Source organism: Neomonachus schauinslandi, chromosome 6, assembly GCF_002201575.2.
Source record: "Neomonachus schauinslandi chromosome 6, ASM220157v2, whole genome shotgun sequence".
Lineage (NCBI taxonomy): Eukaryota > Metazoa > Chordata > Mammalia > Carnivora > Phocidae > Neomonachus > Neomonachus schauinslandi.
In genome coordinates, this window is record NC_058408.1 from 18387374 (window position 1) to 18410009 (window position 22636).

The window sequence follows — 22636 nt, forward strand, 5'->3', positions numbered from 1 at the left end:
TATCAAAAATTACGACAAAACAATAGTAACCCAAACACTGATATTGACACAAGAACAAACATAAAGTTTAATGAAATAGGATTGAGAGTCTTGAAATAAATCCATATATCTATAGTCAACTAATTTTTGACAAGCATGCCAAAAACATTAAATGGGGGAAAGAATGGTCTTTTCAAGCAACAATGTTGGGACAACTGGAAAGCCACATGCAAAAGAATGAAATTAGATTCTTACCTCAGAAAACAGGAGCAAATTTTAAGACTTTGGATTTGGCAAAGACATTTTAGATATAATATCAGAAGCTCAAGCAACAAGAGAAAAAAAATAGATAATTTGGACTTCCTCAAAATTAAAAACGTTTGTTCTTCATCAAGAAAGTGAAAATGCCACCCACAAAAAAGGAGAGAACATTTGCAATTACGTATCTAATAAGGGAATTGTATCCAGAATACACAGAGAACTGTTACAATTCAATGACAAAAAAAGACAAAATCCCAATTAAGAAATGAAGGAAGGATCTGAATAGATATGTCTACAAGGAAAATATACAAGTGACCAACAGACATATGAAAAATGCTCAGTGATGTCATTAGGCAAATGCAAAGCAAAGCCCCAGTGAGGTATCATGTCATACCCACTAACATGTGTAGAATCAAAGTCAGATCATGACCATTGTTGGCAAGGTCATAGAGAAATCAGAGTCCTTGGATGTTTTAGTGAGAATGTAAAATTGTGCAGCAGTTTTGGAAACAGTATGAAAGTTCCTCAAATAATTAAACAGACTTACCACATGACCCAAAATTACACTTCTAGGTATATACCCAAGAGAAATGAAAACATATGTCCACACGAAGAGTTATACACAAATGTTAATAGCAGCATTATTCATAATAGTCAAAAAGTAGAAACAACTCAAATGTCCATCAACAGATGAATAAATAAACCATGTGTTTCATCCATAGAATGGAATATTCATCAGCCATAAAAAGGGAAAAACGTTGATTCATGCAACAATTTGGATGAACCTTGAAAACATTATAACATGTGAAAGAGAGCAGACACAAAACTCCACGTATTATATGATACTATTCATATGAAAACCCAGAATGCGGACATCTATAGAGACAGAAAATAGAATACAGCTGGGTGTGGGTGGGTAGGATAGAGGGGGATTGTAGCTAAAGGGTCTTGTTTTTTGGGTTTTTTTTGTAAAGTGATGAAGATGTTTTAAATTTCACTGTGGTGACGATTGTACACATCTGTGAACATACTAAAAAACACTGAATTGGACACTTTAAATATATTATATGGTATATGAATTATATCTCAGTAAGGTTGTTTTTAAAATGAACATTAAATTTACATAAGATCATACTACCTAGTATTAGGTAGTTGTATCTTTTTAGTGTAACACACTAAATTGGGAAGAAGTTCAAGTAACAGTTACAGCCTCAATTTGTTGAATGTGACCATATTTTAATACCATTCACTTCCTCTTTTAAGAACAAAAATACGTAAGAAATAAAATCAAAGTTCTCTTTGTGCAATTGACAAAATATTTGAACTAGACTTGAAAGGTATTTTTTCTTTTATACTTATTTTTAAAATATATTTTAATTTTTGGAGGAATATTCATATGTGCACACTGATGTTGATTTCAGTTTTCTAGGGAGTTGGAATTTTGTAGATCAGGTTCGTCTGATTGGTTGCAGGGAAACTGGGATCTGGGAGGGTATCAGTTAACATTTCAGAGCTCTCTTAATAAACACTGCCAGTCAAACCCCCACACACACTCATGAGGGAGAACATTCATACACATACACAAATATAATTAAGAGACAGGGAATGCAGGAAGTGCAAATAAATGCAGCCTCCAGGTGACTTTTAGACCTATCTTTAGCTACTCTGTTGATATTTGCCAGAGTGACCAGACTACACGACCATGGTGGGCAGCCAAAAATTTAGTGCAATAGAAGAGCCCTTTCCTGGTGGTATCACTTGACATTTACTCCTTTTCTATTCCTTTGGAAACTGTAAGTTGAATTTATATGTGGGAAGAAATAGAGTTCAAGAGTTTATTGATTTAAAGTATTGCTTGTGAGAGTCTTTGTTCCAGATCATTGTTTCTAATAACCCAGTTTGGTTCTACTAGAAAGACATGATCCCTGACACAACGCTATTGACTTTTGCCTCCAATCTCTAAATAAGGTTAAATGACAAAGATTTGCATAAATTTAGTGATCTAATATCTAGTGAATTAGGGGATACGGAGGGGATAATGTACTATGTAATAATAGAGACTTATTTAGATGACAATATAATGATAAGAAAAGTGTTCACATTATATAGAGAGGATTACTTTGAGAACTTTGAGGCCCTGGTCCTATTCAATCTAAGGAAGATGTCCTAGAAGCTGTTAGAAGAGAAAGTGTATTTTACTTTGCCGAATGTTTCCTTGACAAGAATTTTGTTAGGGTAACCCTGATGCTCTCTCATAGCCCATCTCCCTCCCATATTCAATATCTTCCATCAGAAATAAAAGAATACTTTATTAGTGAGATCCTCACACTGCCAAGGAACTGAATGTTGCCACAAACATGTAAGTTTGGAAATGAATCCTCCCCAAGTTGAGAATAAGGTGAAAATCTAGCTCAGGTAGACACCCTGATTGGAGAAACTAGCTAATCCATACCTGGGTCATTGACAACCCCCACCCAACCCCCCAAAGTCAAAGAGATGATAATGTGTTTTATTTTAAGCCTCTAAATTCATGACAATATTGTTACATAGCAGTAGGTATCTAATACATGCCCCCTTCACCATTGTCTTCCTTTGAGACATATCACATATTCTTAAGCTTTGTTCTGGAATGCAGTTCTCAAAATAGTTTGATTATTTTGGGTCTTATTTTTATAATTTGTTATATATATCATATATATATATCATATCATATCATATGCCCTACTGTAAAATGTGACATAAACCTGGAGACCAGGGGCGCCTGGGTGACTCAGTCGTTAAGCGTCTGCCTTCGGCTCAGGTCATGATCCCAGGGTCCTGGGATCGAGCCCCGCATCGGGCTCCCTGCTCGGCGGGAAGCCTGCTTCTCCCTCTCCCACTCCCCCTGCTTGTGTTCCCTCTCTGGCTATCTCTCTCTCTGTCAAATAAATAAATAAAATCTTAAAAAAAAAAAAAAGCTAGAAATGATTAAGCTTATTGAGAAAGGCATGCCAAAAGCCAAGATAAGCTGAAATCTAGGTCTCTTACACCAAACAGCCAAGTTGGGAATGCAAAGGAAATGTTCTCAAAGGATTAAAAGTGCTACTTAAATAAACACACAAATCTTGGGGGCGGGGGGAAGGCAAAATAGCCTTACTGCTGATATGGAGAAAGTTTGAGTGGTCTGGATAGAAGGTCAAATCAGTGACAACAGTTCCTTAAGCCAAAGCCTATTCCAGAGCAAGGTCCTAATTCTCTTCAAATCTATGAAGGTTGAGAGAATTGAGGAAGTTGCAGAAGAAAAGTTAAAAGTTAGCAGAGATTGGTTCATGAGGTTTAAGGAAACAAGCCACTGGGGAGCCTGGGTGGCTCAGTGGGTTAAGCATTTGCCTTTGGCTCAGGTTATGATCCCAGGGTCCTGGGATCGAGTCTCGCATGGGGCTCCTTGCTCAGCGGGGAGCCTGCTTTTCCCCTCTACCTACCACTCCCCCTGCTTGTGCTTGAGCTTTCTCTCTGTCAAATAAATAAAATTCTTAAATTAAAAAAAAAAAGGAAACAAAGCATCCATATAATAAATACAAGGTGATGCAGCAAGTGCTGTAGAAGCTGTAGCAAGCTATCCACAAGATCTAGCTCAGATCAGTAATGAAGGTGGCTACACTAAATATCAGATATTCAATATAGATGAAACAGCTTTGTATCAGAACATTTTCTCTAGGACTTTCATAGCTAGAGAGGCAAATGTCTGGCTTCACAACTTCAAAAGACAACTGACTCTCTTGTTAGGGGCTGATGCAGCTGGTGACTTAAAGTTGAAGCCAGTACTCACTTACCATTCTGAAAATCCTAGGGACGTTAGAAATTATGGCTAAATCTACTCTGCCTGTGTTCTATAAATGGAACAATAAAGCCTGGACAACAGTACGTCTGTCTGCACCATGGTTTACTGAATATTTTAAACCCACTATTGACCTATTGCTCAGAAAAATAAATTCCTTTCAAAATATTATTGCTCATTGACTATGCACCTGCTTACCCAAGAGTTTTGATAGAGATGTACAAGATTAATATTTTCTTGCCTGTTAACATAACGTCCATTCTGCAATCTCTGGATCAAAGAGTAACTGATTTTCAAGTCTTATTATTTAAGAAATACATTCCATAAGGCTATAATTGCCATAGATAGTGATTCTTTTGATGGATCTGGATAAAGTAAGTTGAAAACTTCTGGAAAGGATTCACCATTCTAAATGCCATTAAGAACACTTATGATTCATGGGAAGGGATCAAAATATCAACACTAACGTGAGTTTTGAAGAAGTTGATTTCAGCCCTCATGGATGACTTTGAGGAGTTCAAGACTTCAGTGGAGGAAGTAAGATGTGGTGGAAATAGCAAGAGAACTAGAATTAGAGAGTGAAGCCTGAAGATGTGACTGCATTACTGCAATCTCACAATCAAACTTTAACAAAGAGTTGATTTTTGTAGATGAGCAAATAATGTGGTTTCTTGAGGTGGAATCTATTCCCAGTGAAGACACTGTGAAGACTGTTGAAGTGACAGCAAAGATTTAGAATATTACATAAACTTAGTTGACAAAGCAGCAGGGTTTAAGAGGACTGCCTCCAATTGTGAAAGTTCTATTGTGGGTAAAATCTATCAAACAGCATCACAGGCTACAGAGAAATAATGAAAGGAAGAGTTGTTCAATGAAGTAAACTTCATTATTGTCTTATTTTTAAAGACTGTGGGGTGCCTGAGTGGCTCAGTCGTTAAGCGTCTGCCTTCGGCTCAGGTCATGATCCCAGGGTTCTGGGATCGAGCCCCACATCGGGCTCCCTGCTCAGCGGGAAGCCTGCTTCTCCCTCTCCCACTCCCCCTGCTTGTGTTCCCTCTCTCACTGTGTCTCTCTCTATCAAAAAAATAAATAAAATCTTGAAAAAAAAAAAAAAAAGACTGTCACAGCCCCCTCAGCCTCCAGCAATTGTCACCCTGATCCAGCAGCAGCCGTCGACATCGAGGCAAGACCCTCCATCAGCAAAAAGGTTATGACTCACTGAAAGTTCAGATGATAGTTAGCATTTTTAGTAATGAAGTGTTTTTCAATTAAGGTATGTACATTTTTTATACATAATGCTATTTGCACACTTAATAGATAAGAGTATAAGGAAAACATAAATTCTATATTTACTGGAAACCAAAAAATTCATTTGACTCACTTTATTCTGATATTTACTTTATTGCAGTGGCTGGGATCAAACCCACAATTTATTCCAAGTATGCCTGTATTCCTTACAACTGAGGCATGACTTTTGTCAGTGCTCCACGAATTATTATTGTTTCTATTCTGGCTTATAAAAACACCTTTCTAGGCCCTGTGTGAGTGCCAGATACTGTTCTCTAATCCTATAGTGTGGTTTCTTCCTGGATGTCCAGTAATTTCCTCATATGTATACACTCAAAAGTATTCTGCTAAATACCCAAGGGCAACTCTCTGCAGTTCTATGGGGTTCTCTCTCTCCACTGTTTTCCCCTCTTTGGGATTCTATCCAACAAACTAGAAAACACCTAGGTCTCACTAAACTCTGAAGTTTTTCCTCAACCTATGGAATCTTTTGGTCTCTTCTTGCATTTTCTTTCCCTGTACCATATCCTGAAAACTCTTTCAAGACAATAAACTGGGGCAATCATAGACCTCACCTTGGTTGTTCCCATCTCTCATGGATCACTGTCCTTTTTTGCCTATTGTGTGTCTTAAAATCAGTATTTTTATATTTTTTAATCTTTTTTTTTTTTTGTATTGTTATGTAGGAAGGTGGATCCAGTCCCTGTTATAACATCTTGGTTAGAAGCAAGTCTATTTAGAGATTTTTAATTTTATTTAATATTAAATATATTTATTGATTTTATTTTTCATGTTTTTCACTTTACATAGTTTTTGTAAATGGAAGAGATAATTTAGTCGGCACTCAGTTACAACACAGAATATATACTAGGAACACAGCTGGAAAAGTGGAGCAGAAGGAAATAGATGCAGAAAAATGTCACAAATAGAAGTTTTAAATTTTTTCCTGATTTGTATAATTAAGATTTAATCTACACTGAGTCATGTCTAGAATTATTGAATCATATATTGTACACCTGAAACTGAGGTAACACTGTATGTTGATTATACTGGGATTAAATTTAAAAAAAGGATTTAATCTAAATAGTTGAGTTTAATTTTAATTTTCCTAATTTACCATTTGGTAGCCACTCTGTATAGCTATTTTGATTAAAAATAAAACAAAAATATAAACAGATTCTGCTTTTGCTCTCTAGCAAATTAAGACTTTGTCAAAAGTAGAGAAAGCTCAGCACAAGAAATAAAGTCCTGTAATAAAATGTAGAAAATTATTATCAAGAATATGAAAGTTCGAATATTTAAAAATATGAATCTTAATTATTCTGAAAATTTTTAATGAATTTAATAATGATGCTAAATTTATATATATTAATTATTCGGTAATAATATATTATTCCTTTAGGCTAAAAAATATTGGGGCAAGTAAATATGTATACACAAAAAATGCAGATATATTTTTTTTGTGAACTTGAAAAAACTATCAGAATTATCAAATGTATTACGTTAAATGTATGACTAGAATTGTACCAAGATGCTTAAATTTGTGTGCAAGTTAAAATGTCTTTTTAAAACCCTAGAGGTTACTAAGGGAACCCTTCTGAAAATCAAACTAATATTGAAATCAAACCTTCAATTATTATGAATGGTTTATATGTAAATTTTCTCATCTCATGTCTTTTTAAAGTAAGCTTTTTTGAATACATAGAAATAAAATTTAAAAATTGTGAGGTTTTGCTGATTTTATTCTTAAAGAGCAAATACTTTACATATCAGAAATGCTTCTTGGAATGTTATTATCAGGCCTAATTTTATAAATGGCATTATAAATTTTAATTTAATGGATTTTTATCATTTCAGTAATGTAGACCTAAAGTTGTGGAGCCTCTTCTCATCATCACCTGCAACATTCTTAAGTAAACTAAGTGGCACTAAATATCATTTGAGTGGATATTTTAGCTGAGTTGTTGAACTTCAAGGTAATTTTAACATGTTATTTGTGCTTCTTCCTAAATTTGTTGGAAAAATTTTGTAAACACTAAAATTTTAAAAATCTGATTTTTTTCTGTATAAGAAAAATGCCAGAAATACAATGAAGTCATCAGTACTTATTTTGAGAAAATAATAACTTAGTTCTTTTAAAATTTTTAAATGTTTGAGGGGCACCTGGGTGGCTGGGTTGGTTAAGCATCTGTCTTTGGCTCAGATCCTGATCCCAGGGTCCTGGGATAGAGCTGTGCATCAGGCTCCCTATTCAGCGGGGAGTCCGCTTCTCCCTCTCCCTCTGCTGTTCCCCCTGCTTGTGCTCTCTCATTCTTTCTCTGTCAAATAAATAAAGAAAATCTTAAAAAAAATAAAATAAAATTTTTAAGTGTTTGATAAAAAATTTAATTTTACTCACTGAATGTAACCTGATTTTTAGAATTTAGGGTATTAAGGAAGTTTTGGAAAATGCACATACTACATCAGGTGATAGATTACATTTTCTCAAAATATATATTTTCATTGACAATCACATGAGATTAAATTTATTAGACTATTTCACGGTAAACCTAAAGAACATGTTAGTGTGATCTTTAGGTAACTCGAGTCAATTGAATTGAATCTTCTGAAAATGGCCAATTCTAGAAATTGTATTTGACATGTTATTGCATTAAAAATAATATTGAGAAAGAATATTTGATATAAATGCTGTTAATTGGAATAATATGACAGCTAATTAAGCTTCATAGGTATTTGAGCCTCTTTTTTTTAATTTCTAGATGTGTTAATGAACTGCAGCCTACATTTATATTCATAATTATAAGAGATAAAAACAACAAATTGTTCTATCCCATTTTTTAGAAGTTGGCTCATAGTTAACACTATTTGTCCGACTCTTTTGTGTTTTTGCAAGAATTAGCATGATAAAAGCAGACATGATTTTGCAGATTTAATTATATTTTTGCTGTTATCTAATAATGATCTTACTTGACTTTCCTTTTTAACAATACTCTGTTTCCTAAATTCTATAAATCAAGAGACAACTTCATACGTTTGTTGAAGAAATTAAATGCCTACTACATGGCACTTCAAACCCAAAACATTTTGCCTTATCAAAGAAACTGTGGATCTTGCTACCCTTAGTTGAAAACTTTAAATATACAAACACTGCATTAAACCTTCAGGGATTTAGTAAAGGAGTTACGCTCTTGATTTCAAATGTACTACAAAAGCACCTTGCATTGAACTATGTATTCAAGTAGGAAGAATTTCAGTAGTTGAATGCCCTTAGATTCCCCCCTGCCCACCCCCATCCCCATCCTCTGTCCTTCCTATTCTGTTAACTATAATCTAAGCAATTATAATCTTATAATTGAGGAGAGACACCTTTTATCTGTGTAGGGACGTACTTGATAACTAATGAAAATAAAAGATACTCTCCCCAGAAAAATTCCCAGGCACATACAGTTATGCAAGCAAGAAAAGAGCCTATAGACCTCCTCAAGAGCTTTACCTTTGAGCTTTTCCAGTAATCCAGACAGCACCTGACCCTGCACCAGAAAATCACCAATCACTTCAAATGACAACTGCCTCAGAAGAGAACTCCATCCAGACCTAATTAAGTCCTGCAAAGTCTGATTGTCCTCCCTTCTTTCCCATTTCCCACTACCTCACCCTTATACTCCCTACATAATTCTGTGACTATATTCTTAGTCATGGTGTTGTTACTGGCACATACCTCATTTCTTTTTTCCCCTCAGTTACAGCACAAGGTATTTTTACTGCTCTTTACTATCCATCCCTGCATCCTCCCTGCTACTGCCCTCTGCTTCCTGTCCCGGATCTAAAGCCCCACTTCTCCTCTTAATCCGCAGCCACTCTATGCACACATGTTGAAAGATTTCCATTATGTGCTCTGGAGGCCTTCCCATGGTTAGTGGATAATGAATATTCCCTGGAGCTCTAAAGGTGAGGTTGTTTACTCTCCCACATTCCAGGTTACTCCCTCCTCTTTCTCAGAGCTCCTCTTAGATCACTTACTTCTAAGAGTTACTTCTTTAAAGCTCGTTTCTATCACACAGTTGTATCACCAGAGTTGAATCACCAGGGTCGAAGAACAATGCCTGTGTGCAATACTTTACACCATTAAAACATGTTGATTTTTGTGATACATACTTCACTCGTGGGAGAACAGAATTACATACAAATATCCATCAAGATTTAAAAAAATTTTTTTCCCAATCCATAGTCACCCTGAACTGCTCCACGTGCAGATGAAGTACCCACCCCTTTATCCTGCCTGGGGCTGCTAGGCCCTCCAGACTGTGGAGTTGGGGCCCGGCACCAACCCCCTGCATAGTCTCCAATGAGGAGTGGGCCCACCCGCCAAAAACCACCCTGAGGCGGCAGCTAAAGATGGGCTACAGTCAGTCCCAGTTTGGACTTGCAGCCTGATGAGGTCCAGGGCTTCTCCAACAGCTAGGGGTCCCTCCTGTCTCATTAGATGAAACTCCACCCAACCAGCAAGGCCCAGTCTTATCAGGGCAGGCAGGCCAGTATCCTCCAGCTCTGCCTTCAGGTGGGATAGGCACATTTGTGTAGTTTAGTGCTTAGAGACAAGCAGATGCCTTTTGTCCCTAAGATCCTGTTCCTGTGACCAGGTCTCTCCAGACTCAAGTCCTGTTCCAAGTCCTTGGTGACCTTCCGTTAAGTTTTGACATAAACTGTGAATGAATATTTTTTCCTGAGTAAAGTACAAAACTCCACTGCATAATTCTACTTGGTGCTGAGAAAAAAAATCAATAGCCATATAATAAACATACTTACAATAATGATGTCTTCTATTAGAAAATACACTTTAAGTTACTGTTTATATCATTGAAATTGATTTCTGAAAAAGTCTATTTGTCCTCAGCAACCTCAAGCTAACTATCTCTAACAATACCCTATCTTACAATATTTTTTAAATTAACTAAAATATCTACATTCATGCTGGCTACAGTTTTATCTATACAGCATAAATGCTACTTATATTTTTGATTATCCAATATAACAGAAGTCCTACAATCAGAAGTAGACTAACTATAATTGTGTAATTTATATCTACGGAAGTCTTTTTCCCAACTTCATCTACCAGGAATATGGAAGACAGGTAGTATTATCTGTGTAACCCATAAGCTAAAGATATTGCTGTATCACCTTTTTTTCTCTCTGGAACATCTCACACAAAATATATGACTTAGACTAATTTTTCCTAACATTCTCAAAATACTGAAGTACTAACATTTTATTAACTTACAAAACACAACTATTAATTTTAAAATCATAAATTTAATGACTGCTTTTTGCATTGATTATGAAATCTTACAGGTGAAACACCAAGAAATGCTCTTTATATTTTATTTTGTTCTTGCTAACTTAGTCCAGGATCACCCTATCACACTGTGATGATTCTTTATTTGGCAATGTCTGTTGACCAAACACAATAACATGTTGATTTAAACTGCCAGAAAAATGTGTCAAAAAATCTGATGTTTTAGAAGCCACTGTCTGTCTCTCTTCCTCTGTTTCTCTCTCTTTTTTAAAAAAATTAAAGGCACCTTATTCTTACTTTCTCTTAATTTTGGTGAAATTAACCTTAGTATAGTCAGACGGAAAGGATTCTAGTGAACACATGGAGTTTACCTACTAATTCTAGACTATGCTGTGTCTTGACTTGCAGAAACTTACACCCAAATACTTGTACTTCTTAATTATATTGTTAAAGGATGGGGGAAAATATTCCTTAAACCAGGACTCCTTAATGACTTTTGTGTCACTGACCATTTTGAGCCTAAAACAGCACCTTCTCAGAATGTTTTTAAATAAATACTATAAAATAGGAATATTCACAAAATAAATTAATGTTATTAAAACAAAGTTTTATCCACACACACGTTATGAGGGAGACTATATACCCCAGACACTTACACAATTCAAGTGTGTTTCAATTAACATTAGGGCATGAAAAACCTTGACCCAGTTATCAAGTCACAACGTTGCAGACACACCATTTCATCGAAATCTATTACATAACTTATGACAAATGGAAATGTGACTTTTTTTTTAGAACATAATTGTTTAAATCAGTGATACATGCAAATATATAGAGATGCATTTTAGAGCTAGGAAAAATCATGGTATGACATCATTTTAAGGTAAACTCATTCATACCTTAATGGCAGTGGATGCAATTTGAATGTGGTGAAGTCTCCGAAGGGTGCTGTCCCTGTCAATGAAATAGGAAGCAGCTAGTTGATGTAGCGTCTCCAGTGTGACCATAGAGCTATTGGTGCTGGAATCACTTCCTTCAGATCTTTTGCACAGCTTCCGCTTGTCCACAAAAATTGTGAGTGACTCCTCTCCTGCATTAATAATATTTAAAATTATTCCATTTTCCACTTAAAATCAATTTTTCAATTATCTGCAGGTGAGGAAGTATAGATGACAGACACAATGAAACAAAAGAGTGATAAGCAACAAAAGTCAAGTTTAACTTTTGTGTTCTTCATGAATATTTCTCATGTGCCTAGAATGGTACATGAGCTATTGAAGCCTGTAAATACTTATTTAGTAAATGTTGAATAGCTAGCATTTGTGGAACAATTTCTCTAGATTTTATTGACTTTCTCATATAGTTTAGTTTACTTAACACCTATATGACACAAAAGCAAATTAAGAACGGAAAATATGTAAATTGAACTTAAGTGGGGTGCGTGATATAAAATTGTATATGCTCAGAAATGTTTACCGTGGATCAGCATGACTAATGGAAACATGACCAACCACATTACTAAACACTAACCATTTTTTTAAAAAGATTTTATTTTAGTAAACTGTACACTTAACGTGGGCCCAAACTTACAACCCCAAGATAAAGAGTTCCATGTTCTACAGACTGAGCCAGCCAGGCACCCCTAGCCATTTTTAACTGAACCTCGAAAATTCAGAGAAAACATACATATGCATATATAGTTATGTAAGCATATATGAATTAAATTCAGAGGTTTCCTACATGTGGCATTACATAAAAATATGATGTGTTATTAAGCTCTATGGAAATCATTAAACTCCATGGAAGATTTAGGTATTGACAATGGATTTTTGAAGGTGAAATTTAAAGTATAATATAATTAAACTGCAATTTTCAGTGTTCACATGTTTACAAAAAATATCAATGGTATTTAAATTTAACATTAAGAACTTGCCGTTTTCAGATTTCCATATTCTTGGATATTCATCTAGCGTATAATTGTCAGACTTGATGCTTACTCTCATTCTCTCAGGAACCCACTGTTCTGGTGGCATTATGCCCGCTTACAAATTGACAAGCCAGTTTTATAAAATACCAAATAAATAAAATGATACTAAATTTAAAATGACATATCCTTGGTGACTTTCCAATCCTAAGTCACAGCTTATAACAACAGATAAAGCAAGAGATCAGGTCAGTTGATATCAGAAGTAAAGTGTTACCAATGTTATTTCTGAAAGGTCACATTCTCAGTTTGTATTTGGATCCCAACATGCATACTGGAAATCAAATAGCCTAACTAGAACAGCTGAAAAAAAAATCCTTCAAAAAAATGAATGAGTGGGTCAATTATCAACAGCATTAGGTCATATGCATGATAAATATCTTTCGGGTGGGAACATCTGAAAGAGAAAAGGGAAAATATTACATAAATCCCTATAGCAACAAACAAAAAAATCCCCAGTGATTACTTACCCCCAGGAAAAGAGGATAACTAGTGTGGAAGTGTGAGTGAGTGTATCTCAGAAAGACCAATGAATCTGAGGAAAAGAGTGATCCATGTGCCACGTTGTGAGAGAGTACCAAAACAAACCTCCTGTACATGGATGTACGAAGAGCAATAGTTCTGTCGTAGTCTAAGAACTCATAATGAGCATCTATCACCCATGCAAGGGCTATGGTCTGAAGGTTTGTGTCCCCTCAAAACTTATATGTGAAATCCTAACCCCCAAAGATGAAAGTATTAAGAGCTAGGGCTTTTGGGAAATGCTTAGGTCATGATATCAGAGCCCACATCAAATGGAATCAGTGTCTTTCTAAAAGAGACTCCAAGAGAGATCCCTTGCCCCTTCCACCATGTGAAAATACAAGAAGTCTACAACCCTAAAAAGGCCCCTAATGCAACCATGCTGGCACCTTGATCTTGGACTTCTAGCTTTCACAACAGCGAGCAATAAATTTCTGCTGTTTATAAGCCACCCAGTCTGTGGTGTTTTGTTAGCAGCCCAAATGGACTAATACAGCAAGAGACATGTCTCATTAAGAAAGGTTAAAAACAAAATGGCAAAGATCTTGGTAAATGTAAATAAAAAGGAAGCAAAGTTAAGTCTTGATATCCAATATTGTAGAATTCAGGCCCAAAATTATTAAATGGGAAAAAGAAAAACATTGTATAATGAGTGCTAAAGACTAAGACTTGCCAAGTTGCTTTAATGGCAACACTTTTCATAAAGCAGAAAATACAGGAAATATAGGTTAAAATAGTACAAGAAATGCAAATTAAAATATATTGATATATCACTTTGCAATTATGGAATTTGCCATAATCCAAAAGTTTGACGACTTTGCCAAAGCTGTTGGCAAACTGGAAAGAAAACAGGCCCTCTGATATATTTCTGGTAGTCATGCAAAATGATGTAACTATAGAGAGAAATTTGGCAATAGTTAGCAATAATTGACCCAGCAATCCTACTTTTAAGAATCTATCCCAAAAAACACTGGCTACAATATGCAAAAGTCTTCTTACTGTGGCTTTATTTGTAATATTTGTAGCAACACAGATACCTACCTAATCAGGAAGAATAAACTATGTTGCATCTATACAGTAGAATACAGTGCAGCCGTAAGAAGTGAGAATGATTTAAAACATTTATTCATAATAAAATTTTTAAAGTAACTAGTTAAGGGGTGCCTGCGTGGCTCAGTCATTAAGCATCTGCCTTCGGCTCAGGTCATGGTCCTAGGGTCCTGGGCTCGAGCCCCACATCGGGCTCCCTGCTCTGCAGGAAGCCTGTTTCTCCCTCTCCCACTCCCCCTGCTTGTGTTCCCTCTCTTGCTGTGTCTCTCTGTCAAATAAATAAATAAAATCTTTTTTTAAAAAAATAAAGTAACTAGTTAAGTTCATGATTATAATATTAAGACTAAAATGAAATTCTGGATGATTTGGCAGTTCTTAGATGATTCTATTTAGAAAATATATCTGAATATCCAAGTTTAACGCCTAGCATTCACGTTTTCTACAGATTCCTATAGATAGAAGGAAGCTTAACTGCCTATTCTTTAAAATAATATCTAATCTTTTCTTCAATTCATTAATGTATTAAATTCAAAATATGGGTTCAATTGATTTATTGGAAATTAGTTTTGCCTTCTGGGGATTCAAGAAAACCATTTAAATATGTGAATATGATCATCTTCACTATCTCTTTTTGGATAGTAGTGAATTTTCTTATTACTGGAGGTGCCCAACATGAGTTGAAAAATTATACATCATTGAGCAGAAGAGATAATTAGATCACTAGAATGGACTCTTGCACTGAATTATGAGGTGCTGGAAGAAAGAAAAATATAGAATTAATTATTATAGTTTAGATGTAAGTGTGCCAATTTTTAGTGCCAAATAGATTTGGGTTTTAATACTGGCTTCTATTTAGTAACTGAATGATCTTGAACTGTATAACTTGACTCAGTTTCCTTTCATGTAACATGAGCAGAGTATTCCTCAAAGAGTAGCTAGATGCATGAAACAGATAATATCTATAAAGGATTTAGAATATGACTGGGCTACAGTAAGAATTCAAAAGTTGTTGCCATGGTATTATTCTTTTATTTACCTCAATTCCTTAAAATTTATAATAAAACAACTCATTCCATATCTACATATCTGTAGTAATTTTAGTTATTTTGTCTTATTTGTGATGAACAGAAGCCTCCTTTTCTATTTCTTTTATAAATGCATGAACCCTCATCCTACCATCTGTATCCACAAATGGTGAGTAAATATCTCTCAAAATAGTCCTTTAAATATTATATCTCTCTATATGTCTTCACCCTTCAGGTGAAAATTCTTTAGTGGGACCTCAGTTGAGTCATATATCACACAAAAAGAGAGGAGTAGCATAATCTTATTTTTTTTAAAAAAGCAAATTAAATTTTAAAAAAAAGCAAATTAAAATATTTGATTTAAGAATATTTTGTAGATGTTAAGCTGTCCTGTGATAATTTGGAAAATGACACATAACAAGAGCTAGGGATTACTATTTCAGAGTGGTCCTATGTTACGATATGAATAATAAATGCTAATATAGGTTTAAGCAATCAAAGATGTCCATAGAGAAATGATGGCCCATAATCACCAGCATGAGCAAGAACAGCTTCCATTCTCTATCTAGTGGAGATTTAAAAAAATATTTCCTTTGTTTTTCAGAGTCCACATTTGTTTGTAAGGTACAGGTAAATGTGTTTTCTTCCTTCTATCCTGAGAGCCAATATATATTATAGACAACAGAAAAAAATCAAAGGAAAAAATACTGTAAATCTTTATACACATGTATTAACAGTTTTACAGTTCATTCTTTGTTGTTGTTGTTTTAATTTGAAGGAGATATGATATAATAAGAGAAAGGAAAATGTGAGTTTTGGAGCCAGGTGTTTGTGAAGGTAAATCCTGACAGCTCATAGTCCTCTAACTTAATGACTGTGGGGCTTTGGTAAAGTTACAGTCGCCCTTAGCATTTCCATCTCTAAAAGAGAAGCAATATCCTACTCTCATCTGTTTGAAAAGATTAAGCAATATAATTTATCCATAGAACCTGGTAGAACACATATAATATGTACAATAAATGTTGGTTTTCTCTCTTTTCCTTTTTTTTTTTTTAAATTTAGGGCCTAACAGTAAATGAGGAGGTTTTAAATTTTTACAAGTTAGCATTTCATAGATATTAAATCTCACCACAGGAACCTGGACTTAGTCAAAATTGTCTTCTAGTGGATCATATAATCAAGATCCATGCGATGATTAAAGATAGCAGTTGGTTATTCTTTCCAATAAACTGATAAAGAGAAACCACTCATAAGTTGCTCATGGTTCTTTTCTACAGTTGAACATTAACCCATGTATGCTAAAGCTTTCCCTATAGTGAAGCACGTGAAGCAGTCTAGATTACTGAAATTGTTCTTATGAATACCTTGTTTTAAACCCTTATTTACAACAAACTAGACAACTATGTGATGTAAGCTGGGTAGTTTATGCTAAATTTCAAGTGTTATAAATCATGGATTGTTAAATACCTGAGATATTTTGACAAGGCTACTCAATCTTCATCGGAAATAAGTCTATTTCTTTCCTCTAAAAAATCTGTTTTTTTTAATTATATATAACTACCATTTTTTTTTAAGTTTTTATTTACTTATTTGACAGAGAGAGAGATAGCGAGAGCAGGAACACAACCAGGGGGAGTGGGAAAGGGAATAGAAGGCAGGAACACAAGCAGGGGGTGTGGGAAAGGGAGTAGCAGCTTTCCCGCAGAGCAGGGAGCCCAATGTGGGGTTCATCCCAGGACCCTGGGATCATGACCTGAGCTGACCTGAGCCCAAAGACAGATGCTTAACCACGGAGCCCACCCCTTTAACTACCATGTTTTTGTGATGTTTATGGTCTTTATAGTCTTTGAAACTTTTACAGTCAGCTTTAAGAAAAAAAGAATGCAAAAAAAAAAAGAAGAAAGCATTCTTTAGTTGTAACTCTCAAGTATTCAATTATAAAAGGTCATCAGAATTCTACATAAATAACACACAATATTCAGATTTAAAAACTGAGATATTATTCAATCAACTAAAAATTTGTGTTCAAATGTCATTTTTATTCCTATTTTTTAAACCAGCTGTAGCTCATAAGCATGACATGAGTACCAAAGGACAACCACACATTTTGTAAAAACTAAATGTGATTCTGAAAACGATTCAACATTCTGAGTTTGTTAGAAAGTAAAAAGGATTAATGACTGTGGATATAAAAAGATGTGATTATTTCACACAGAAATCATGCAGCTGTGTCTTTTACAACTAAAATACTGCGGGTGTTTATGGACATTAAAAGCACATATTGAAGGATGCTTTCAGAGAGAATGCAAAACAGAAGACAATAAAACAACAACAAAAAACCAATCATGACTTTAATGTTATCCTATGATCGGTTCATAAGAAGCGATTAGGTACATTTGATATGCTGTTGACCTCATTGTAATTAACTTTTCTGTCCTGATTTTCAAATCATCTATGTTATGTCCATGAGGAAGAAAAATTTTAAAGAAATTTTGTACTATTGTATTTTCCTTGGATTTTCTCAACTTGCATTCTCATATATACAGTTATTGAGGATAAAGGGAATGCTCTCAAAAGGTTAGAACAAGTTAAAAGACAATGGATAATAGAATGAATAAAAGAATCCTACGGATAAATCAATAATGATGATGTGGCAGATTGCATTAATTTTTGCAATTACTTTCGGCACAATCATGGATGCAAATATGCATACATAGATTAATGGTCCATTGTAAAGAACTATAAACAGTTCATGAGTGATTTCCTTTAACTTGGTATGGGAAAGGATAACACTTGGGTCGGTGGAATACATGAAAGCCAGTATGCCATGATCTAGTACAAGGTTTGAGCAGCACTGCAAAGTTACACAAATTCTTTAGCTTTTTCCCTCTGCGAGAAGGACAGCATGTTTCAAAGAGAACCTTCTTCAACTTGATTCTTGGAACGAAGAGACACCCAGAGCAGAACACAGAGGATCCACAATCAAAGCATATTAGTTGTTTTGTTTTTTATTTCTTTACTGTGATGAAAATAGCTCTTACAGATTGACTGTATTTTATGTTATCATTGCTCTGCCCTTGGGTTAGTCTACAAACCTATAATGTATACCATTCCACCCAGACAAAAACAAAACAAAACAAACAAACAAAACAACTGTACATTTATGGTAGATGTCTTCCTGGTCATTCAACTTCCTTACACTGGAAGATCTTATTTTGAATGTCCTTTTTGCTTTTGTGTGAGTTTTACTTATAAAGAACTGCTATTTGAGTAGAAATCTTTCTCTTGGACTAACCAATGCAAACATAGTTTAAATGTAATTGTTCGTAGGTTTTACTTTTGATGTATGTTTTAACCCAAAAATGTTACCCTATTTGTTGGTAATGAGAGATCACATTATTCCTTGTGTTAAAGTCCTATAATATTTTGGGTATAGCAGCTCTTTTGAAATTATATTTCAGTTTTTACAGTGTACTTTGCTCTCACTACTAATGATTGTCCTTTCTTCGCTTAACATGTTAAAAGGTAACATCCTGATGATATCTCTCCACCAATATAGTGTTGTAGAAAAAAACAGACAGTGTTTTAGAAACAAACAGACATAAAAAAAAAATCGATCTGAGAAAACTAGGCTTCTGACAAGAAGCAGAGCCAAATATCTAAAGGCAGTAAAAACAGACATGTTGGCTTAACACCAATTGGCATCTGCAAGATATTATGGGAAGGAAATAACTAGTCTTAGAGAGCTTCGACAAAGAAATGTAATGTGTTTTGCAAAACACTCCAAATGAAAGCATCAGACTTTGGATTATTAACAGTTATCCACCCAAAAAGTCTGAAAAATTTTTAAACAAAATTGCCCAGCTACCATAATGTTCTCTATAAAGCAATGACATGAAAAAAGAGGAACTGGAAATAAATAGTTCCGATGTCAGATGAAACTGAATCTACCTCGAGTGAAGCACAATTAAGTTACTTACCTCTCTTTTGGAGTTGTTTACAATGTTATAATGTACATTTTTGTTACGTATGTTACAGACTCCTGCTATTATTTTGGTAAGATTAATTTTCAGAAGTGAGATTTCTCAAACAGTTAAGAACACTCTACATTTATATAGATAGTCTAAACGAACTGTTCAACCTTAATGTGCGTATAAATCACCCAGAGATCTTGTTAACATGTAGATTCTGATTCATTAATCTGAGATGGAATCTGAGATTCTGAAGGTCTAACGAGCTCCAAGGTAATGCTGATGCTACTAGATCATGAATCACACTTGAGTAATGAGTCTCTAAACCACAGTAAAACTTATTACCAATTTAAATGTATGTATTTGTCAGTCACCTGTGTGTTCCCTTAAGGAAGGTGTTGGGTCTTTGCACTGTTATAGGTAACTCAGTACATGTTTGTCGAACAATGGACAGATGATTTATCTACCTTATCAAAGTGCTATAAGTAAGAAAAACATATAACCAAATGTATAAAATACTAAAACTTAACATTTATCTTTTGATTTAGTTGCCAGGAATGTCATTATTAAGATCCATCAACATAGCAATTTTAATCCCAATTTCTTTTGTGTTATGTTTATGACTATTTACAGAAATGGTTTCAAATCATTTGAGTAGATAACTGCCTTAAAAACCATTAAAATTTAATTAACAATATCATTTTAATTTCCATTTTTTGAAAATTTTCTTTGCCAGAAAAACATGAGAAATAAAGATAGAAGGAAAAAGAGAGATGAGAGATAGATGGAGACAGAGATAGAAAGAGAGAGAGACAGAGTGGAATGGATATAACTAACCTTATGTAGTATATCTTTAGTTTTAAAAACCAATATGGCAATTTTTTTTCCCTCTTCAATACCATTATTTTAATGATACCCTGCGATGAAGCTTCAGAAAAGATTTCATTTTCTTGCTTTCAGTTCTTTTTCTTAAAACAGAATATGCATTCTAATAGAGGAAATAGTTCCATGCATTTTTAGTGAGTATTTCTATTTGCATATGGTTTTAGCAGATTTGCTTCTTTAATTATGTTACAGTTATACTAAAATAAAAGGAATTTGTATTTCCTATGAAGAGACCAAATGAAAATGAGAAACACAACCACTAATCAATTTTGAAAGAAGGTGGTGTATGACATAGAATTAAAACTATCTGTGGACATTTAATACAGAGTGTAATTTACATAGACAAAAGTGAGAATTGAGTATTTCTGAAATCAAATAAGGATATTTAGAATCTTACACTCATAGGGATGTAAGACAATTTTTAAAAATCGAATCGCTGTTCTATCTATAGTGTATCTTATTGCTTGACTTCTGACCTCTGTTCTTCTTGAAAGAGATACACATGCAAACAGTATATGGTAAAACTTGCAAGCTATTAAACTACTTTGCAGCTATAGTGACTTATACACTAAGTGGTTTTGAGGTAGTATTCATTATTTTCTATGCTAGTAAGTTAATGCTACTCTGGACATCATCTATTTTTCCTTTCTAATAATGAAAATATTTTCTTTATATAAACAAAATTTAATATCTGATGAAATGCTTAAGTTGAACAATGTGGTAACAAGATACATTCTCAAAAGCACTTTCAGGGAAAAAAATTAAAAACACACATATTAAAAAAAAGTAACTATTTCCACTAAAATTTAAATTATGACTTTTAAAACTGTGCATTCAAAACCACTGGTTAAACAGGACTTGTTTTAATGCTGCTGAGAGTGAAAAATATTTTCTTAAAGTTGCAAAGGAACAAATCTTAATATATTGTCTATTTGTTCCTAGAATGAATTTTGGTTTGATTTTTTAAAATATCTCTACTGGAGCACCTTGGTGGCTCAGTTGGTGAAGCATCTGCTTTCAGCTCAGGTCATGATCCCAGGATCCTGGGATCCAGCCCCGCATCCAGCTCCCTACTCAGGAGGGAGTCTGCTTCTCCCTCTCCTTCTGTTGCTCCCCCTGCTTGTGCTTGCTCTCTCTTTCTCTGTCAAATGAATAAATAAAATCTTAAAAAATAATAATAAATAAAATAAAATATCTCTATCAAGAAAAGAGTACTTTTTCCTGCACTCCTCTCCATGGGAAGGTATTCTGTCCAAACAGTCCTTGTCCCTGCATTCTTGACTCTGCCAACAGAAGTACAGTGAGTTAACAGAAAGGCTGGTTTAGGAAAGGGACTGACATGAGTAATCCCGCCGCTTCCTCTTCTTCTTCAAGATGTGCCTGTCAGGAGAGAGCACAAGCTCTGGTCTGTTCTTCACTGTGTTGGGCTGTAGAGAGCCTAGGCTGATATGGGAGCCACACATATGCTCGTGTGACCGTGGGTGGCTCAGGGCTATAATCATGACTGTTTGGACAAGTCTGTGTAATACTAGAGATGAGAGTCAGGCATCATTTAAAATTATTATAAATATTTTGTTACAACACTTTATAAAATTTTAAGTGAATTTTTTGGGCTGCATCTTCCTTAGTCTTTCTGTCTTTTTCAATTGATCCAGAACCTAGGTTTGGTGTTTTATGGTGGGCACCCTCCCTCTCCCCAGTCAACTCAGCGGTTTTAAGCTCTTTTTATTTTTTTCCTGTTCACTTGTGTTTTGTTGTTGTTGTTGTTCTATATTCAGTACACAGAGACACTTTTATTCCAGTATTTGTCATATATTGTATTATAATGAAATATATTATAAAAATAGTCATGAAATATATTCCATAGTTAGAAATCAATATATCTCAGTAGTGCAGTCTTTTTCAAGATTGATTCCTCATATTGAGCAGCTTATTTTAGATATTTAAACAGTGATGGAGTTTAGATATCATTATCCAAACAGAAGCAAGCTGAATTACTATATTGATAAATAGTCTGGAAGCTATAAAATGAAATAAGTGTGGAAAATGATATATATTGAAGAAGGTTTTTTACAATTTATTTTTCCCTATAGGGAGATAATTCAATCACTGGCTTTATCTATCATAAAATATCCCGTTAAAGGCTTCAAGTATGCTATCCAAAGTTTTATGTCTAAGTCAATAATATGATGTACTAAATAACTCAGGGAAAAAAGACATTTTTTATTTATTTCTTTTTTATCGCTTTAATACTGAGAGAATTTTACACAACTCATTTTTTAAAATGTTTAAATTTAGTTGAGGATCTGGTTATTTAAGAAGCAAGAAATAGCTGGCCTTTTGTTTAAAATGTTTGCTTATATACATGACATCCTCAGTGTGTTAATATTAGGGTTGTTACTTAGTTGGTTAAGGAGAGAGCAAGAGAGAGAATTAGCTCCAGTTAAATACCACAAATCTCATTTTTTAAAAAAATGGAATGATACAATTTCATGTTCAACCAGGTAAAACATATAAAGCGAAAATATACTTACAGCAACAACAACAAAAAGGTTTAGTGTA

At 34.4% G+C, this 22636-nt stretch overlaps 1 protein-coding gene across 2 annotated transcripts in view; it reads right to left on the reverse strand.

The window, feature by feature from the left end:
* The window catches only part of BRINP3 (BMP/retinoic acid inducible neural specific 3), a 344861-nt gene that overhangs the window by 168047 nt on the left and 154178 nt on the right, over positions 1 to 22636 (reverse strand). For both annotated transcript variants that reach the window (XM_021686643.2, XM_021686645.2), the window contains one exon: positions 11537 to 11727. In XM_021686643.2, the coding sequence (XP_021542318.1) occupies positions 11537 to 11727 (191 nt within the window). The remainder of the gene's footprint in view (positions 1 to 11536; positions 11728 to 22636) is intronic.